At 46.8% G+C, this 20221-nt stretch overlaps 1 protein-coding gene across 1 annotated transcript in view; it reads right to left on the bottom strand.

Annotated features, from left to right (window-relative positions):
• SLC4A5 (solute carrier family 4 member 5) overlaps positions 1–19702 on the bottom strand; it is a 79331-nt gene extending 59629 nt beyond the window's left edge. The window contains 3 exon segments of the mRNA XM_044659247.1: positions 16663–16792; positions 19254–19370; positions 19594–19702. Coding sequence (XP_044515182.1) covers positions 16663–16792; positions 19254–19370; positions 19594–19702 — 356 coding nt within the window.
• Between the last annotated feature and the right edge of the window lie 519 nt (positions 19703–20221).

The raw sequence follows: 20221 nt of genomic DNA, 5'->3' as shown, positions 1-20221 counted from the left end.
GAAATGGCCTCAGGTGAGGTGGGGAGGGGAAGGAGAGCAGTCCCCTCCGGCATGCATGCCATAGGCTCACCAAGACGGCTCTAGGGCCTGCCATCTTCTTGGGCATGCCATAGTGGAGATTCCTTACTTGTAAAGGCTAGAGAAGCTGGTGAGTGGAGCCAGCTCTCAGATTTGGTGGTGCTGGGGTTTCCCAAGCAGGATTCCCTTTTACTCATAATAACTTGATTCTCAATCATCGTACATGGGTTATTCCTCTCAAGATTTCGTTGCTGGGAAGAGAGATAAACTCCTCCCACCTTCTCCTCCTCTTCTTCCTCCTCTTCTTCCTCCTCCTCCTCCTCCTCCTCCTCCTCCTCCTCCTCTTCCTCCTCCTCCTCCTCCTCCTCCTCCATTGCTGCACTGGGGTCTTCCTAGAGGCTAACTCTCTCTTGACTAACTTCCATTGGCTTTAGTCTGTGTTTTATCTGGGGTCCAAGGGGTGTGGGCAAGGGTTTTAGTTAATCCTCTGCTGACTTCATGCAATGGTCATTACCCAGGTACACAATGCAGATGCTTCACTCAAAACTAAAAAGTATAAATAGACTACTCCATGTCAGGAAAGGGAAGGGCAGGGCACCTACTACATGCCAGGTGCTGTGCTAAACACTTTATAAATATAGTCTCATTGGATCCTCATAATAAACCCGGGAAGTAGATGCTGCTATTATCCCCATTTTATAATTGAGGAAACTGAGGTGAAATGACTTGTCTAAAATCACATAGCTAGTAAGTGTTTAATGTAATTTGAACTCAGGTCTTTCTGTTTTGATGCCCATTGCTCTATCCACTGTACCACTATCTGAAGGATGCTTCCAACTCATCCATCTCACTAACTCTGGGCCACCCTGTAATTTCATTAAGCTAAAGGCAGATTCAAGGGACCCCTAATCAACTGTGCTGTGCTCCCCTCCCCTATCCACATTCTGAGGAGAGAGGGAGAGTCGTTAAAAATTGTTTCCTTATAGAATAATAATATTGACATTTCTGCACAGTGCTTTAGAGTTTGCAAAGCCCTTTACACTCATGATCTCATTTGAACCTGGCAACAATCCTATGATGGAGATCATGTAGCTATTTCTGTACCCATTTTAGGGATGAAGAAGCTGAGGCACACAGAGGGCAGGTGTCTTGCCTGAAGTTCCTCTCCTTTCCCCAGATAGTAAGACCCTGAATCTGCCTCCCTACTGACACTCAGGGATGGAACAGAACAAGACAGAGACCTCATGGAGGAGCCTGAGTACTCAGACGATCACACAGCCAGTATATGTCAGAGGTGAATTCGAATCCAGCTGTTCTGGGTTCCAAGGCCAGCTCTCTACTCTCTATGCACAGAGCCTCTCCCTAATCAACGTCTGATGGCTGCTTGATTAATCCAGTCTAAGATCTTAGCTGATAAGAGACACTGTTGGCTCCTATGGAAGTTCCCTCATTTGGATGGCAGGGCAAGGAGGATTTTTTATCTCAAATGCATTAGGTTCCAAGGTTTTGTGCCCAGAGTGCAGGGGTTGGTTCTTAACCTGAGGTCTGTGATTCTGTTTTTAGACACTTTGTTAACTGTATCTCACTGTAATCGGGCTCCTCCATAATCCGATGGATTTATTTTTGTGCACGTAAGCACGTGATGCAGAGCGAGGGTCCAGAGGCTTTGCCAGGCTAGGGTACAAGAAAAGCTACAGAATCTTGCCTCTCCTGAAGCAACCACTATTCCTCAGACCTGGAATGCTCTCCCTCCTTACCTCTGTCTTTTGGAATCTCGGGCTTTCTCTAAGACTCGGCTTTGGTTGGTCCCCAAAGCTGCTCAGATCTTCCCCTCCAAGGTTATCCCATGCCTGCTTGTCTTGTATCTACTTATATATGTTCATGGTGGGCATCTAGGTGGCACAGTGGATAGAGTGCCTGGATTGGAATCACAAAGACCAGAGTTCAAATCCAGCTTCAGACATTTACTAGTTGTGTGACCCTACATAAGTCACTTAACCCTATATGAAGGGCAGCTAGGTGGTATAGTGGATAGAGTGCCAGATCTGGAGTCGAAAGACCTGAATTCAAATCTGGACTCAGACAGTTGCAAGCTGTGTGATCCTAGGCAAATAACTACTCTTTTTGCTTCAGTTTCTACATCTGTAAAATGACCTGACAAAGGAAATGGTGAACCACTCCAGTGTCTCTGCCAAGAAAACCCCAAATGGGGTCATGAAGAGTCAAAAATGACCAAACAACTACGTCTGCTCCATTGCCAAAGCTTGCCATTTCTTTCTTCACCACATCTCTTCTATAGTTCCTCTTCTCTTCACTCCCAAGGCACAACCCTAGTTCGGGTCCTTATTGCCTCTCACCTGGCCTATTGAAATAACCCTTAATGGGTTTCGCCTCAAGTCTCTCCCCCATTTTAATCCTCCCAAAGCAATGTCCTCCAGTGCACATCAAACCATGTCACTCCCCTGATCAATAAGCCCCCATGACTCCCTGTTAACCCCAAGGACTCCCAGTCCTCAGTTTGACTTTTAAAGCCCTTCACAACCTGTCTCTCTACTATATCTCCAGGATTCTCATCCCTTCTTTTCCCTCTTTGTCCTGCTCCCTCCAGAACTCTGGACAGCTACTCTGCTCAGTGACTTGTGCCCAGGATAGTGTATTTCCTATCTCCCTGCCTTTGCGTGTCCCTCATGTCTGGAGTGCTCTCCCTCTTCCAATTCTCCAACTGAACTGCAATATCTTCAACAAATCTGAAGACTTCAGGTGGCTGAGAACTTCCCAAATTGTCCTCTTCTGCTTTGGGTCCCCCCAATCGTCAGAAATTCCTTCTGAACTTTGAGCTGAAATCTTCTCAGACCCTTTTTTTTAAACCCTTATCTTCCATCATAGAGTCAATACTATGTAGAAGAGTGGGAAGGGCTGGGCAGTCTAGGTTAAGTGACTTGCCCAGGGTCATACAGATAGAAAGTATCTGAGGCCAGATTTGAACCCAGAACCTCCTGTCTCTAGACCTGGCTCTCAATCCATTGAGTCACCTAGCTGCTGCCTCGACTCCCCCAGTAAGTTTCATCCATTGCTCCTACTTTTGTTCTCTGGGGGCCATATTGCACTCTTGATTATATGAAGTCATCATGTCTCTCCTGAGATTCCTTGTCTCCAGCTAAATGTCCCTAGTTCTTTTCTTCCTTTTGGGGCATGAACTCCAGCTTCCTCATAACACTGATCAACATTCAGCTTGTTAGCACTCTTTCCTAAATTGGGGCACCCCAAAATGAACACAGAACTCCAAAGCAGCCTATAGCATCTCTCTCCTCTTCATCATTCTGGACCCTCTGCTTTCTGAGATGAAGTTCAAGATCCCATTAACTTCTCTCTTCATAATACAAGTCTCACTGTTGACTCCCATCAAGCTTAGAGGCCACTAAAACCTTCAGGTCATTTTCACCTACTTCTCGCCATTTCTGTACTTAGGAGAGGTGAGGTGAGAGATTCAGGACTGGGCAGGATGTCAGAAATTATCTAATCAAACTCACTCATTTTATGGATGAGAAAACTGGGGAAACATAGCTGATTTCCCAAGATCAGAGAGGCAGAATTGGAATGCAGAGCTTCTGACCTTTCACTGAATGATGTTGCCTCCTTATATAGTTTCTTTGGTTGTCTATGAGAGCAGGACTTAAAGTGCATGTGGATTTCACTTTCTCACTATGGATTTGGCTCAGACTCTCACTTCTCTGTCTCGGTCTCTCTTTTTCTCTCTTCTTTGACTGTCAAATGTAAGTTTTCATGTAAGTTGGGCATCTGAACTGAGGAAACATGCTACATATGAAATGGTGTAAACCTTATGGGGCTTCCAAGCACCAGCTCCCCAGAATGCACTATCCTACTCCAAATCTCTCTCTCTCTCTCTCTCTCTCTCTCTCTCTCTCTCTCTCTCTCTCTCTCTCTCTCTCTCTCTCTCTCTCTCTTCCAATCCTTCATTACACCATTGGGGTTTCCTTGGCAGAAATAATGGAGTGATTTGTCATTTCCTTCTCCAAGTCATATTACAGATGAGAAAACTGAGGTAAACAGAGTGAAATGACTTGCCCAGGGTCACATAGCTAGTAAATGATTGAGGCTAGATTTGAACTCAAGTCTTCCCGATTTGAGACCCAGATTTATCCATTGTATTACTAAGTTGACCCCTTGATTGTTTTAACTTGTGTCCCATCTAAGTATGCCCTTTGGTGATTTCCATCCCTTTCTCTTAGTTCTAAAAAAACCCCCAAAACTAACCCTCCATCCCCCACCAATTCACCCTGCTAGCCATTCAAGTTATCATCTTATCTTTTCCCTCCCTTTCATAGTCATAATTCTAGAAAAGAGCCATTCTCTTCATTGTCCCCCACTTCTTCCCCTCCCACTCTATTCTCTAGCCCTTGCTTAGGACCCTACCAATGGAAAGAAATAGCTCTCTCCATGGCTACCAGGGGCAGCAGCTATGGTACAGTGGATAAAATATTAGGTTTAGAATCTAGAAGACCTGAGTTCAAATCCTGCATCAGGCATTTACTAGCTGATGACCCTGGGAAAGTTACCTAACCTCTATTGGCCTCAGTTTCTTCATATATAAAATGGGAATAATAAAGGCACTTTGATTATTAGCTAGGAGTCTATAGTATGAGATCATCTTTGTAAGATGCTGCAATCCTTAGAGTTCTATATAAATGCTAGTAATTATTCTCCCCTTCTTTCCATTCATATAGTCATCAGCCTCTTTCAGTCTTTCATTGTCTCTTACCTAGAGTATCTGAATAGATTCTCTGAACATTTCCATGACTCCAAACTCTCCCCCTTCCAATCTGTCTTCCACATAGCTGCCAAAAGAGTTGCTCAAAGACATGAGGCATTTATTTCCCTACTCCAGAGTCTTCCATGACTTCCTATTGTCCATAACACAAAATACAAACCTTGAAGCTGGATATTTAAAGCCTTACAGAGCATAGCTAAAGCTTACCTTTCTAGAATTATTTCATATTCTATTTAGTCAAACCAGTTTTCTGTATAGACTCCTCATTACCCCCAATGCAAAGAATACATTCCCTCTTTTCTTCTTTTTAGAAGCTTGGAATCCTATCATTCTCCAAAACTCTGCTCATGAGTCACCTACAGAAGAAACCCTTTCTTGGTCTCTCTGGAGGAGATAATGCTTTTTGTTTCTGTCTGTATATGCTCAGCTCCTGGCTCATTATCTTGAACATGATTGGTGCTATGGCTATATCATCTATATCTAAAATTATATTATGTATGTATGTATGTATCCATCTATCTAACCATCTATCATCTATCCATCTATCTATCTATCTATCCATCTATCTATCTATCTATCTATCTATCTATCTATCTATCCATCTATTATCTATCTATCTATCTATCTATCTATCTATCTATCTATCTATCTATCTATCTAATCTTTGTCTGTCTGTCTGTTTATATGTACATGTACATGTGTATCATCTATTTGTATCTCTGTATCTGTTTGTATCTCTATCTTTATTTGTTGAACTCAATGTTGCCCTCTAGAGCTACAAATCTATTCCTTTCTAGATAAGACAGTCCCTCAAATACCAGAAGACACATATCCTAACCCCTCTAATTCTTCTCCAGAATAAACATTCTCCATCCTTCCAACTAGTCCTTATATGCTATCATTTTGAGACTCTTCACCATGTTGGGTACCTTCCCCTGGGTAGACTCAGAGGATTGTTTACACGGGCAGGATCAGAACCCAAGTCCCTCTGACTCCAATTTTTCTTTCCCTGAATGAATTTATAGTAGAGTGAGAGTGGTAATAACTATAACATCAGATAGATTGCAGGAGGTACTTTAGGGAAGAACAAATTGTTATGGGAATTCAGAAGAGGTCAAGAAGTACTTAATTTGGGGTAAGAGGGACAGGGCTCACGAAGGAGGAAGCACTGGGAAGGGATCCTGAAAGAGGGGACAGTAAGGGATCATACGAAGAGGATATTCTAAGGAGGAACAACTTAAGCAAAAATGCACAATAGCAATTGGTCTAGAACAAGGGTTCTTCACCTGGGGTCTGTGATCTTAGTTTTAAAAAATAAAATTTTTGATATTTTTATTAACTATATTTCAATAGAACCAGTTTCCTTTGTAAGCCTTTATCTTTTATTTTATGCATTCAAAAATATGATTCTGAGAAGAGAGATTTATTTACCAGACTGCCAGAAGATTCCATGATATGAAACATGGTCTAGAATAGACTATGGTCTAGGATAATAGAAATCTTAAGTTAGAAGAGGCTCTAGAACACACAGTATCATAGATTTGATTGGAGGCTGGAGAAGGAAATGGCAAACTACTCCATTATCTCTGCCAAATGGAATAACGAAGAGTTGGACATGACTGCTCAGTCTGTCACAGATTAGAGGTACTGAGTTTTGCCCTCTCATTTTACAGAGGAGCAAATTGAGGCCAAGGTATACTAAATGACTTATCTAGAGCCTCCCAGATGGTAAGTGACTGAAGCAGGATTGGAAATGAGGTTGGCCTGCCCCCAAATCCAATGCTCCATTCACCGTGCCATTAAGTGCCTGTAATAAGGAATGTATGTGCTGTCAGTACAGGAATGAAGAGTGTCCTGAAAGCCTAAGGCATAAGTGCTAGAACTGGAAGAAACCTTAGAATCTAGAACATGAGTCTCTAAGACTATCTCATCCCTTATACCCTCGACCTTTAATTTCCAGGTGAAGGGCATGAGATGTGGAGTGATCAAGCCAATGGCCACCAGTCTCCCCCACTTAGCTGGTGGCTTGAAATGGTTTGGCTAGAATAGGAAGAAGGGGGGCACACGTACAAAGGTAGTAGGAGAAAAATCCATTGGGATTTGATTACCGAAGACCCTGAATGCCAGACAAAGGAGAGGCATTGAAGAGCCTGGAAGGTACAAGGGAAGGATGCTTAGGTCCTTTCAAGTGGTGAGAAGGGATGGGAATAATGAGCTCTACTTGGAGGTAGAATTGGTAGAATTTGCTAATTTATTTACTGGGCGTGGGGGTAGGGGAAGGGAAGAGTCCAAGATAACTCCAGATTTCCAACCTTGGCTGGCTCTGAAAATGTTGCTACAATGAACTAAAATGGGGAAATTAGGAGCAAAATTGCCTTTTTTTCCATATTTGTTGTTTAAGCTCCCTCCATCAAGGAAAGCCCAGGCCCTGTCCTTCTCCCTGGCTCTGTTCATTTTTTTTAAACCCTTAACTTCTGTGTATTGGCTCCTGGGTGGAAGAGTGGTAAGGGTGGGCAATGGGGGTCAAGTGACTTGCCCAGGGTCACCCAGCTGGGAAGTGTCTGAGGCCGGATTTGAACCCAGGACCTCCTGTCTCTAGGCCTGACTCTCACTCCACTGAGCTACCCAGCTGCCCCTTGGCTTTGTTCTTATAACCATCAGGCAGCTGAGAGGGAGGTCAGGGCTGCAGCAACAGATTTGAAAGCCACAGCATTGAGATGAGAGTTGAAGCCAAGGGAGGAGATGCTATTACCAAGGGATAGAGAGAAGAGCCTAAGGCAGGCATGGCTAGGTGGCTCAGTGGATAGAAAGCTGGGCTAGAGACAGGGAGTTCTGGGTTCAAATTTGGCTCTGGATACTGTCTAGCTATGTGACCCTAGGCAAGTCACTTAACCCCCACTGTCTAGCCCTTATTACTCTTCTGCTTTGGAAGCAATACTTAGTATTGATTCTAAGACAGAAGGTAAAATTTTTTTTTAAAGAGTCTGGGACAAAAGTAGAGAGCGAGAGGTATGTGAATGGAGTTGGGAGATTTGCAGACGTGGTAATGATGTGGGCTGAAATGTCCCACGAACCCTGCCAAGTAGCCACAAACAATCAAAAGAACATGGAGGACAGCTGGGTAGCTCAGTGGAGTGAGAGCCAGGCCTAGAGACAGGAGGTCCTGGGTTCAAACCCGGCCTCAGACACTTCCCAGCTGGGTGACCCTGGGCAAGTCACTTGACCCCCATTGCCCACCCTTACCAATCTTCCACCTATGAGACAATACGCCAAAGTACAAGGGTTTAAAAAAAACAAAACAAAACAAAACAAAACAAAACAAGAACATGGAAGCAATGAGTTGAGTAGTATGGGGTCACTTTTCAGGGAAGACCTCCGAGTGGCCTAGTTACAATTATGAGAAAACTCCTTCCATCCCGTAAGCTAAGTCCCTGGTGAAGTTTCTGGTCATGCAGGACTAGGTTCAGACAATGCTCAGTTTCTACAATCGCTGCCTTCTTTAGGGTCTAACTAGAAAAGAGCAAAATCAGACCCAAACTTGCCTGGGGTGCTTCCCCTATTATGAGCTGCCATTTAGTTGTTATGTGGCCTCCCCAGTGGGCAAACAGAGTGAACCATGGGAAGGCCATGCAGACCAAAATGGATCATGGGTAAAGAGCACCAGCCTTGGTAACTAATGAAGATAAAAAGCATTCCCGAGAAGCCCTGCCCAGCTCCAACTTGCCTTGCCTTACCCATCCTCCTCATCTCCTTACCTCACTTACTGGCTTCTCAGCTCGAACCAGGAGAGAGAATGAGCTTACCGAGGCGAGCCCACTCCAGGGCTACACCTGGGAGGACACCAGGGCCATGATGGGGGGCGGCTCCCCTTTTGTGTCTTTGGCTCTGGGCCCTCTCTTAAATCATCTCAAGGTTTGTCTCCAATCCAGTGGATTAGACCTCTCATCCTCCTTATGTGGGGCTTGAATTGAATCATGAAGGAAATGAGATTCTAGGAGGGAGAAGAGCATTCCTGAGAAAGGGGATGTTGAGGGCAAAGCCATGGAGATGAGAGATGGAGGGTCAGTTGTAAGCAAGGTCTGTGGAGTGGTCTGTGAGGTGCAAGGGGGAGGGAGGAGTAATATGGAACAAGGCTGGGAAATTCATGTGGGGCCAAGTCGTCAGGGGCTTTGTGGGAGAGACAGTTTTCATATTTCACTTGAGGGGTAATAGGGAGCCACTGCAGTTTGTGGAGTCAACAGGGTCAGCCTTACACTTGAGGACAGTCACTTTGGCAGCTGCATGGAAGATGGGATGGAGTAGAAAGGCCCTGAAGCGAGAGTATCTGATGAAGTTATGGCAACAGGCCAGGGGAGAAGTGATGAGGGGCTGAACTAGGGCAGTGGTTGTGTGAGGGGAGTGAGAGGAAGGAATAAAGAATACAGGAAAATGTGTTGTGTGGCAGAGTGGAAATAGCAGATTTTGCATGGAGTGTAATTAAACAGAATGTTTAAAGGTTGGACAAGAGAGGCTTGTGAAGGGGTTGAACTACGGCCCTTTGGGGGGAGACTTTGGGCGCAGTGAGAGAGTTCACAGCTCCTGGACTTTGGTCTCCTCTGATCCTGTCTGCAATAGTCCTGTCAGTATTTCCTGATTTGAGTGACATCTATTTGAACCCAGCTTGACCGAACTGAACTGCTACACAACCTCCACAGGCTTAGTCTGCATCTGGGTGACCGGGCCATTGTGGTCACCTACCCTGATCCAGCCACTCGCTCTGTTCCTGGACCAAAACTGTTTCAAGAGGCTATAGAGTTAGGGGGCACGAATTAGGGAGATTGGGGGGAATTTTGATAGAGAGATAGAGTGGCTCCACCTTTGTTGGAGACTGAAGAGACCCTTGTGGGTCAGAGGGATCTGGGAAAAGTGAAGGTTTATGAGCTTAGGGACTTCCCGTAGCCCTCCTGCCTCACCTAGTCCACGATTTTATACTCTATTAAATTTTTTATTTAAAAGATCATTTCACAACAGTCAGATCGCATTTGTAAGATTCCCAGGCTCGAGGGTAGCCATCTTGTTCTCTGTGCCTGGGAGGACACAACACCAACAGACTTGTGTTCCACCAACCTTTTTAGCCAGAATAACCAACCTCTTACAGGAGATGTGGTGTTACCCAAGATACTGTGGAGACAGAAAGGACAAGATCTGATTGTGGGACGAGTGAAGGCCAGGGCTTGGGAAAAGCAATGCTTGGATGGAAACTCTGTAAAAGATACTAACGAGCCATGTAGAGGCAGCTAGATGGTGCATTGGATAGAGCATTGGCCCTGGAGACAGGAGGATCAGAGAACAAATTTGGCCTTGGACAGTTCCTGGCTCTCCCTGGACAACAATCCTTCATTTTGTTGGTCTCAGCTTTCTCCTCTATAAAATGAGCTGGAGAAGGAAATGCCAAGCCCTCCAAGATCTTTGCCCCCAAAATGGGGTCATGAATGTTTGGATATGACTGAAAATGACTGAACAACAACCAAACATTCAGAAGACCTTATAGCTTCTATGAATGAGTGCAAGGGAGAACATCTTCCCCTGGAGGCACTGCCTCATTTCTCCCAGGTCACCCCTGTGGACCAATCACTCCATCAATCAGCAGGCACTGATTTAAACCCTCATCTGTGCCCTGTACTGTTCTGGGCATATATATCTATGGCCAGGTCTGGGAACCAGCCCCACAGAAGTAAGGGTGTTATCTTCCCACAACCTCATCAGCTTCTTTCTATAGAGATGTCTAACTTTGAGAATCCAGGAATTCCCACCATTACCAGCACAGTTCTGGGTAAGAGAATCCTGGCTGGTCAAAGGATATGGATGGGCAGAAGAAATCTAAGCTCACAATAATCATAGAAATATGTTCTAAATCTCTCTGGGCCAGAAAAGCACACTTTCAAACAGTGCAGATGTACCACCTCACACCAATCATGGTGGCCAATAAGACAATAAAGGAAAGTGATAGATGTTGGAGGAGATGGGGCAAAATCAGGACTCTAATGCCTTGTTGGTGGAGCTTGTGATTCAACCATTCTGGATGATAATTTGGAACTATGCCCAATGGGCTATAAAACTGTGCATACCCTTTGGTCCAGTAATGCCACTGCTAGGTGTGTGTCCCAAAGAGATTTAAATAAAAAGGGCTGCCATTGGTTAATGATTATCAATGGTTAATTAATTAATTAATTAATGGTTAATGGTTAATTGGTTAATGGCAGGCTGGCAGGAAGTGGATGTTGAACTTCCTGCTCCTCAGCAATGGAGTTTGTTCCAACCCAAACTGCTCAGAATCCCTTCCTGTTGCCTGTTCTCCTTGGCCTGTAGGCAAATAACCACAGAATTCTCTGGTTAAGCTAAGGGGTTTATTGATAACTGTGTAAGGGAACAAGGCAGTGGTAAGAAGGTCAGGAAATACTGAGATCTGATGGTGAAAGATTATCTGACTAAAGTTGGTAGAGATCCTGTTTGGATGGTCTTTGCTGACCCAGGGCTACCTGCCCTGGGTCAGAGTGATGCGGTCTCTGGTTGATAAATAAAGCTGTTTCTTGGACTAAATCTTGCCAGTGATGATAATTATATTATTGAGTTGCTCTAGAAGATTAGGTCTTAACTACACTACCCTAAAGACCTAAGCTGCCCATGTTCCACACCTGCCACCCGGGCCCAGGTGTGGGGTGGGTGGGAAAGTGAGTGATCAGGATGAAGTCAGGGGAAAAACAGAACCCAGGCCTGGGTCTCCAGGGCTTTTTATACTCTTGGTCCCTCTGGCAGTTGAAGTCTGCCCTGTGGCTAATGCCACCTTCAACATTCCAACCGGGACAACTGACAGGTTTGCCCTAAGCCAACATGGCAAGGTTAAAATCCTATATTACAATACTAAGTACCAGACACTGTGCTAGATACTAGAGATAGTAAGGTGATGGTTCCTGCCTTCAAGATGCTTACATATGACTGGGGAAGACAACATGTCAGCATGGTCCAAAGAGCCCATAGAACACAAACGAGGCCATTTGGTTGGGGAGGTGCATGCCAGCTCTTGGGAGGAGGAAGGAGGAGTGGTTTTGTGTTAAGATGGGGTGTTAGCAGCATCTTGAGAGAAGAGGAGGAAAGAGGGAGTGAATCTTGGCACTGGGGACAGATGCATGGAGATAGGAAATGGCCTGTTGTGAATAAGAAATAGCAAGAGGGCCAGTGGGGTTGGAATGGAGCCTATGAAAGGTAATGATGCAGAGCTCAGCAACAGGCAGGCAGCTACATTGCAAAGAATTTTTTTTATCTTGCCTTTCTGCTTTAGTAACATTCTAAGACAAAAGGCTGGCAAGAGCTAGGCAAATGGGGTTAAGTGACTTGCTCAGGGTCATAGAGCTAGGAAATATCTGCAACCAGATTTGAACACTAGACTTCCCATCTCTGGGCTTGGCACTGAGTCACCTACCTACCCTCAAGGAAACATGAGACAGGCAGGTTGGCATTTTGCATGAGAGCAACCAAGAATCCCTGATGCTGTGTGAGCATTCTTGGAAGCTGAATGGAGGATTGCTTGGGCTAGGGAGAGACCTGAGACAGGGAGACCAGTGAAGAGGCTCAAACAGCGGGCCAGGGGAGAGGTGATGAGGGCATGCATCAGGAGGCAGCAGTGGGGATGGAGAGGAGGGGATAGATAGGAGACATGTTGTGGGGGTAGAAATGCTAACACTTGACAACAGATTGGATGTCTGGGGTGAGTAAGATCGAAGAGACAAAGATGAGCTCACCTTCTGTCTTAGAATCAATGCTGTGTATTGGCTCCAGGGCAGAAAAGCAGTAAGGGCTAAGCAATGGAGGTCAAGTGACTTGCCTAGGGTCACATAGGTAGGAAGTGTCTGAGGCCAGATTTGAACCTGGAACCTCCTGTCTCTAGGTCTGGCTCTCAATCCACTGAGCTACCCCGCTGCCCCCTGGAGACTCTTTTTGCCTTTTGTATCTTCAGTGCTTAGCATAGGGCCTGGCATATAGTAGGTGGTTAGTAAATGCTTGTTGCCTTGACTACCTACCTGATATAACTGTGATCTAACCATAATAGGCCCCAAATAAAAGTAAATAAGATCTTTTCCTTCATCTCTGATTGATAGTGCCATCTTTCCCTCAGGGGCTATTATAGATCATTCTCTACTCTCCAGCCTCAGCTTACTCTTTTCTTTCTTCTTGTCTTCTACTTCCCCCAGAGTCAACACCAAAGGCATGAGACTGGGGGAGGCAGAGGCTTTGTACTCAGAGGAAATGTGTTCAAATTCTGCCCTTGATGCTTCCTATGCATGGGACTATGGGCAAGTCTCTTGGCCTCAATTTTCAATCTGTAATCTGTTTCTGAGGTTCTTTATGGTCCTCAATTTATTATCTTATAATCTTATGATCTGACATGAGCTCCATCCCCTCATACCTATTCCATACCTCAAATTCTATCTGCCTCTCTCTTCAGTGTCAGACAATTCATTGGCATTTTTCCTAATGAAGCCATGCTGCTTTGGATATCTCCTGACCACACACCCCTGGTCCCCACCCACCTAGAGACCACCTTGGGAAGGAGAGAGTTATTTCCCTATTGCTGCACCCTGAACCTCCATTTCCAGGTGGCACCAGGATCTCATTGTCACCCAAGGACCCCGGGGCCTCACCACTGGCCCTGTGGATGCAAAACCCCAAGAACCACTGGTCTTTCCACTTGCTCTGAAGATGAACTCCCAACAGAAGAGTTCTTTAGAAAGGGAGCTCTTTCAGAGCAGGGCCAGGGACTGGCTTTCTTCCAGTTTGTATTCTCAGCACTCCATACTGAGTCCACCCCTAAGTCTGTCCAGAGTAAATGTTAAGAGAGCCAATGAGAAGACATACAAAGGAGTTCAATCCATGAAGAGACACAAGGGGTTTCAGTACAAGGTAGCCTGAGAGGGAGAGCACCAGCAGCTAGGGGATCGGGAAAGGCTTCTAGAGATTGGAGATCCCATGTGGATGAAGGAGGAGGATGCCTCTGTGGGCCAGAGGTGAGGAAGGAGTAAAGCTGAGGCTTGGGACACAGCCAGTGCAAAGCCTGGCCAATGGAGGGTCTTGGGATGGACAGAGAGAAGGCCAGGAAGCCCGGATCGTAGAATAAAGGAGAGTCCTATATAATAGGGATGGAATCTAGATTGGATCTTCACAATAACACTAAGAGGTAAGTGTTAACTTCCTATTTACATGGTTTTAATCCTTTCCCTTCCATCTTATAGTCAATACTGTATATTTGTGGGAAGCCAATAAGAGAATAGATAAAAATCTGAGACTCCTCTTTTAACCCCTTTTGTGATCCTTGTGATTTCTTGTTGAAAAGTATTGTGGCCTTATTGAAAAGCTTTAAGTTCCTATCAAACCTGAATTTAAAGGGTTAACACTGTTCCCCTTTGACCAGGAATGCTGCTGCCTGGTATAGCCAAGGCCAAAATCTTAGCGGGGGCCATTCGACCCTGAGAGGGATACTTCCCAACTTGGCTTTCTGATAAGAACCCAGTCAAAATTCAGCCTTGGCCTTGGTCTGTTTGAAGCCAATGTTTTGTGTTTTGATGTGACATAATTTGTAACTTCTGCGTATCTGCAAAGTTTTGGGGGGGGGTTCTTTTGTGTGAAATGAATCTTGAAACATATATAATAAACTCTATGCTCCTGGAGCCAGAGCTGGAAGCATGAGGTAAAAGACAATTCCCTTGTTCTGTCCTTATTTCCTTATCAACTAAACTGTCCTTATCACATTATCAGAGATGATAAAGAGATCTCGACATATATTGGTTCCAAGATAGAAGAGTAGTTAGGGCTAGGCAATGGGTCACACAGGGGGAAGTGTCTGATGCCAGATCTGAAACCAGATCTCCAGTCTCTAGGCCTGACTCTCAATCTACTGAGGTACCTGGCTGCTCTGTTTTCCATTTCCATTTGAGGAAATTGAGGCAGCAGAGGTTAAGTGACTTGCCTCAGCTAGTAAGTGTTTGAGGCTGGATTTGAACTCAGGTCTTCCTGACTCCAGGCCTAGCACTGACTGTACCACCTGCCTGTCTGCCTAGGAGGATACAGGACTTGTTCTTTGGGCTGGTGAACTTCCTGACACATCATAAGACATGCTTTGTAGGCAACTCTTTATTCTGTCTACGGGTAGGACAGTCCTTGGGCCCAATGACCCTCTCAAGAGGGAGCATGTTGTGTAAAGTTCCCTAGTGCAAATATCTGGGTTCAAGTCTGCCTTCTGAGACTTATTATCTATATGACTATGAGCTAATTCTCTCAGAGCTTCAGTTTTCTCTCCTATAAGAGGAGTAGTGTGCTGTATGGCCTGAAAGTTTGGGCTTGGAGCCAGGAATATCTGGGTTTGAATCCCTCTTGAGACACTTCCCCCCTTTTTTTTTTTTAAACCCTTACTTTCCATCTTGGAGTCAATACTGTGTATTGGCTCCAAGGCAGAAGAGTGGTCAGGGTAGGCAATGGGGTTCAAGTGACTTGCCCAGAGTCACACAGCTGGGAAGTGTCTGAGGTCAGATTTGAACCTAGGACCTCCCGTCTCTAGGCCTGGCTCTCAATCCACTGAACTACCCAGCTGCCCCCTCCTGAGACACTTCCTAGGCAAGTCTCTGAAACCCCAGTTTGCTTATCTGTAAGATGGGGATTCTTGAACCACCTGACAAAGTGGGCTTGGGAGGGCCCCATGAGAGTGAATGGAAGAGCTTTGCAAACCCTAAAGTACTGCCTAGTGATGAGCAAGAAAGACCAGAGTCAGGATTTGTGGCTTCCCCGATAGAGACACTCTGTGAAGAGAAAGCTCCTTCTGTTCATTCCTGTTAATGCCTTTTCTGCAGTTCAGTCCTTGAGAATTGTCTAGAGGAGTTAGAAGTTAAGAGGCCTGTCCTTGTCCCTCACCCAGTCAATACATGCCAGAGGTGGGGGGACTTGAATCCAAGCCACCCTGGCTTCCAGAGGAGCTCTCTATACACTCAGCATTAGAATAAAACATGACTGATATTTGTGCTGTTCCTCTTGCAGGGTTGTTGTGGAAGAAGTGCCTTAAAGCATCCTTGCAATGTGGGTGGTTTTCACTAGTAGGTCTACATCCCAAAGAAATGAAAAAAAGGGGGAAGGGACCTATGTGTGCAAAAATATTCAGAGCAGCTCTTTCTGTGGTGGCAAAGAATTGGAAATTGAAGGGATGGCCATCAGTTGGGGAATGGCTGAACAAGTTGAGGAATATGTTGTCGATGGAATACTATTGTGCTATAAGAAACGATCAACAGGATGATTTCAGAAAAAACTGGGAAGATCTGTAGGAACTGATGCAGGGTGAAATAAGCAGAACCGGGACAACACTGTACACAGTGGCAGCAATATTGTGGAATGATCAAATGCGATTGACTTAGCTACTCTCAGCAATACAATGATCCAGAACGATTCTGAGGGACTTAGGACAAGGAATGCTCTCCGCCTCCAGGAAAAGAACTCTTGGAGTGAGATGCAGAGCAAAGCAGATTATTTTTTGCTTTAGTTTATTTGGGTTTTTATTTTGGAGGTTTGGTTTTGTAAGATCACTCTCTTACAAAAATGACCAATATAGAAATATGTTTTGCACGATAATACATGTATAACCCAGACAAAATTGACTGCCATTTTTGGGAAGGGGGAAGGGAATGGAAGGAGGGACACAATTTGGATCATATAATTTCAGAAAACTTAGATGGAAAACTGTTATTTCATGTTATTGATAAAATAAAATATCCATATTAAAAAAAGACATGTGGGTGGTTCTTGTGATTCCTTCCCTCCCCATGTGACCTTCTCCTTACCTGGCTGATTCTTTCCACTCCATCTCCTCACCATCATGCTGTAAGGTGTCCATCTCAGTGAAAAGGGTTGGGGTGGGAACGCCATCTTCCTCCCCCAGGATGTATCGGAGCCGCTCAGCAGCTGGGGACCCTGGGAAAATAGAAGAAAGCAACTCGGTGAATGGGCTCTGGTCTCCTGATGGCAGACTTTTTCCTGGACATGGGGAGTTTGAGGCCATCTGGTAGTGCCCAGAGCAAGGAGAAGAGAGGCCTGGGAGAGGTAGGCTGTAGAAAACAGCTTCTCTAAGTCAACAGCCCATGTGGGCTGACAAATGGCATCACGGAGAACTGACACCAGGCCCCAGCCCCCAGTGTCTAGGGCTTTGAGGCTGATGCCTGGCTACTGAAGCTGCTAGTTGGGACACAAGAGCCCAGGGTTTACCTGTAGGGAAGCATGTCAGAGATGTGATGAAGAGGATGGATTGGGGGCTCCATAAATCTGCCACATTAATGTATGTTCCTATGTCCATCCCACTTTCCTTCCCTGTTTCTGTTGCGGGTACCATCATTCTTCCATAATTTCATTTTTGCTTTTCCCCTGTCCCTTCTCCCCATTTTCAACTTTGGATTCTTCCTCCCTCGAGTTGTCTCCTTCTCTCACCCATATGCCACCATTAACCCAACTTGGCCCACTGTCACATCACATCTTGTCTGGACAATTACAAGAACCAATAGTTCGTCTTTCTGCCTCCAGTCCCGTGGTTCTCCATTCTGTTCTTCCTGAGCTTCCCAAGGCAAATGTCTGACCAAATCATTCCCTTGCTTGAGAATCATTAGGGATTCCCCATTGCCTCTAGGAGAGAAGAACTCCTCATTCTGGCATTTAAGGCTCACGACAGTCTGCTTCTGGCCTGCCTTGAAGTCATTTCACCTACGTCCCCTTCATACCCTCGATGTTCCAGCCAAGGGGTACCAGTGGGTGTTCTCTGGACATGCCTGCACAGTACACAGCATCTCTCACGCCTGGAGGGGACTCCCTCTTCTCCATCTGTTGGATCTTCACTCCAAGGTCAGCTCAGGTACAACCTTATCTGGGAAGCCTTCCTTGGTTGGCCCAGTTGGTCATGCTCTCTCCCCATTGGCTTTGTCATTCCCTACCTTGGATTTCCATAAGATCATAGTATTATACATTTAGAAAAGGAAGTGACTCCAGAGGCTGTCTACTGTCCAACTCCCTCACTTCATGGACAAGGAGCCCGAGTCCTAGAACTCAGCACTGGGCCTGGCACATAGTAGGTGCTAAGGAGATGTTAAAAGATTGCCTAAGGACCACAAGTAGTAAGTCACAGATCTGGGATTCAGCTCTGGTCCTCTGGCTCCCCACCCAAGGCTCTTACCCCTTCAAACGGCACACATCCCCCTCGTAGAATAGAAGCTCCTAACAGGCAGGGACTGTTCTAATTTTTGTCTTTGTACTTCCAGCATCTGGTAGAGTAACTTGCACATAGTAGGTGCTTAATAAAATAAAAGTCTTTGGACTTGACTTGAATTTTGGTCCTTGTTTCCTACCTTCTTCAAGACAGCAACTGGTAGACCACCCTGCTGCCTGGACGTGGGGCGTCCACAAGATTATTCCAGAACCTCAGAGACCAAGGAAGCTTGGAAGGTGTCTAATCCAACCTGCAGTTACCTCAACTGGGATCCCTTCTACCCCATCCCAGACAAGAGCTCGATCCGGCCTTTGCTTGAAGACCTCCAGTAATGGGAAACTCCCTCCCTTTCCAGGTAACTGGTTCCACTTTTTACCCTGATCCTAGACTTTCGTGTCTGGTTCTCCTACCCCTTGCCCTAGTCCTGCCCTCTGTGATTAGACTCAAATCACAGTTGAGTCTAATCTTCCATATAGGAGCCCCTCAGATGTTAGAAGAGAGAAGCGTGTCCTTCTTCAGCCTCATCCTCTCTAGCCTGAACCTTCTCAGTTTCCGATAGATCCTCTCCTGGCACGGTTGCCAGCCTTCCCCTGTTGGCATGGTCTCTAGTCTGTACCCTCCTGGTTGCCCTCTTCTGGATCCCTCTGATTTGCCATCCTCTTCCTAAAATGCAGGGCCCAGACCTGAGCACCAGACTCTGGAGCAGGTCTGACTCGAGCGGGGAAGCAAGGACTAATCCCGGACCTGGGGAAGGGACCCCTGCATTCCAGTCGGACTAAAGCGCTTGGCGGGTGGGAGGCGGGTAAGGAGGATTTCATGTGGCTTAGTAACGCCCAGGCAGCACGGGCAGCGAGGTGGGGGCCTCTGAGCTTGGCTACCAACGCCCTCGGTGACCTTGGGCACCCTGGGATCTCGGGGTGGGCGCCCGGCCCCAACCCCGAGGGGCACTGAGCGGGGAAGCGCCTCCTCCTGAGTCTAAAGACTCTCGGGAAGAAGAACCGAAGATGCCTCGAGCCAGCAGGCACCCAGGCAGAAGAGCTAGTCTAAGGATCAGCGGTGGGACCGGGCAGAGGTGGCCAAGGAAGGCGAGCCACGGCCCTGGCTCTGAGGGCAGAAGGGACAAGCTGAAGGTCTCTGGTGAGGAGGGGTGGGATGGCCTGATGTCCCTTCCTGGGCTATTACCTTCTCCCTGGGATATTGGAGCCCTGCAGTCTCCGGGGGCCTTCAATGCAGCACCCGTCCCCAGCGCCAAGGTCACCGTCAAGCAGCTGCTGCCACCGCCGTGGATGCGTTGCTGTGCTGTGGGCCGAGGTCTCTTTCCACCACTCAGGTTACCACAAATGAACTTTTGTTTCCCAGCCAAGCACCGGGAAGAAGGGGAGGGAGGATGACGAGGTGGGGAAGGGAACAAGTGGGGGAGCATCTGTGTGTGCAGGGAGAGGGAGGGGGGAGACGCTTCCATGGACCCAGAAGGAGAAAGGCTCAGTTGGAGAAGAAGCTGGGCATAACGGGTGCTACATACCCCCAGAGACATGACCTGAGGTCTCGGTGGCGGCGGAGGCGGCTGCTGTGGCGGCGGGGGTGGCAGCGGCGGCTCGGGACCTCTGGAGAAACTTGCACAGTCGCTTCATCCTCTTGGTGGGCACCCTCTGGTCCACGGAACCCTCACCCCCTCGCCCCCATGGCCATGGTAGGAGAGCCTGGCAGGCTCTCACCCCTCTGATCCGGGCAGGGGCTGGTCTGGCTCTAAGACTCTGGGCGTTCACATTCTTTCTGCAGAGCCCTTGGCAGCGGGTGGGCCGGCCGGAGGGCAGACAGGCTGGGGCTGGGCTATCCTGGCAGCGGGGCGGGGGCACACGAGGCAGGGGTGGAATGTTGTTTCACAGCAGAGCTGGCTAATCTCCGTCAGCGATACCCAGAGAGGCTGCTTTGTGGGCTTCTCCTATCCCCGAGACTTTCTTTCACCCACAAGTTTTGTAATCTTCTCCCTCTCGCCCCAATTCCCCAGATATGATCAACACAACCGGCCGGCCAGGCAGCAGGCGTGTTCCGAGGCCCGTTACGCATCTGGCCTCCAGACTCCCACCATTTGGCAGCCAATCCCCGCCATTTTAGGACGTTGCTCTAGCCCTACTCAAGCATCGACGACC

Source organism: Gracilinanus agilis, chromosome 2, assembly GCF_016433145.1.
Source record: "Gracilinanus agilis isolate LMUSP501 chromosome 2, AgileGrace, whole genome shotgun sequence".
In the NCBI taxonomy this organism is placed as follows: domain Eukaryota; kingdom Metazoa; phylum Chordata; class Mammalia; order Didelphimorphia; family Didelphidae; genus Gracilinanus; species Gracilinanus agilis.
This window is presented reverse-complemented; position numbering and strand designations above follow the sequence as displayed.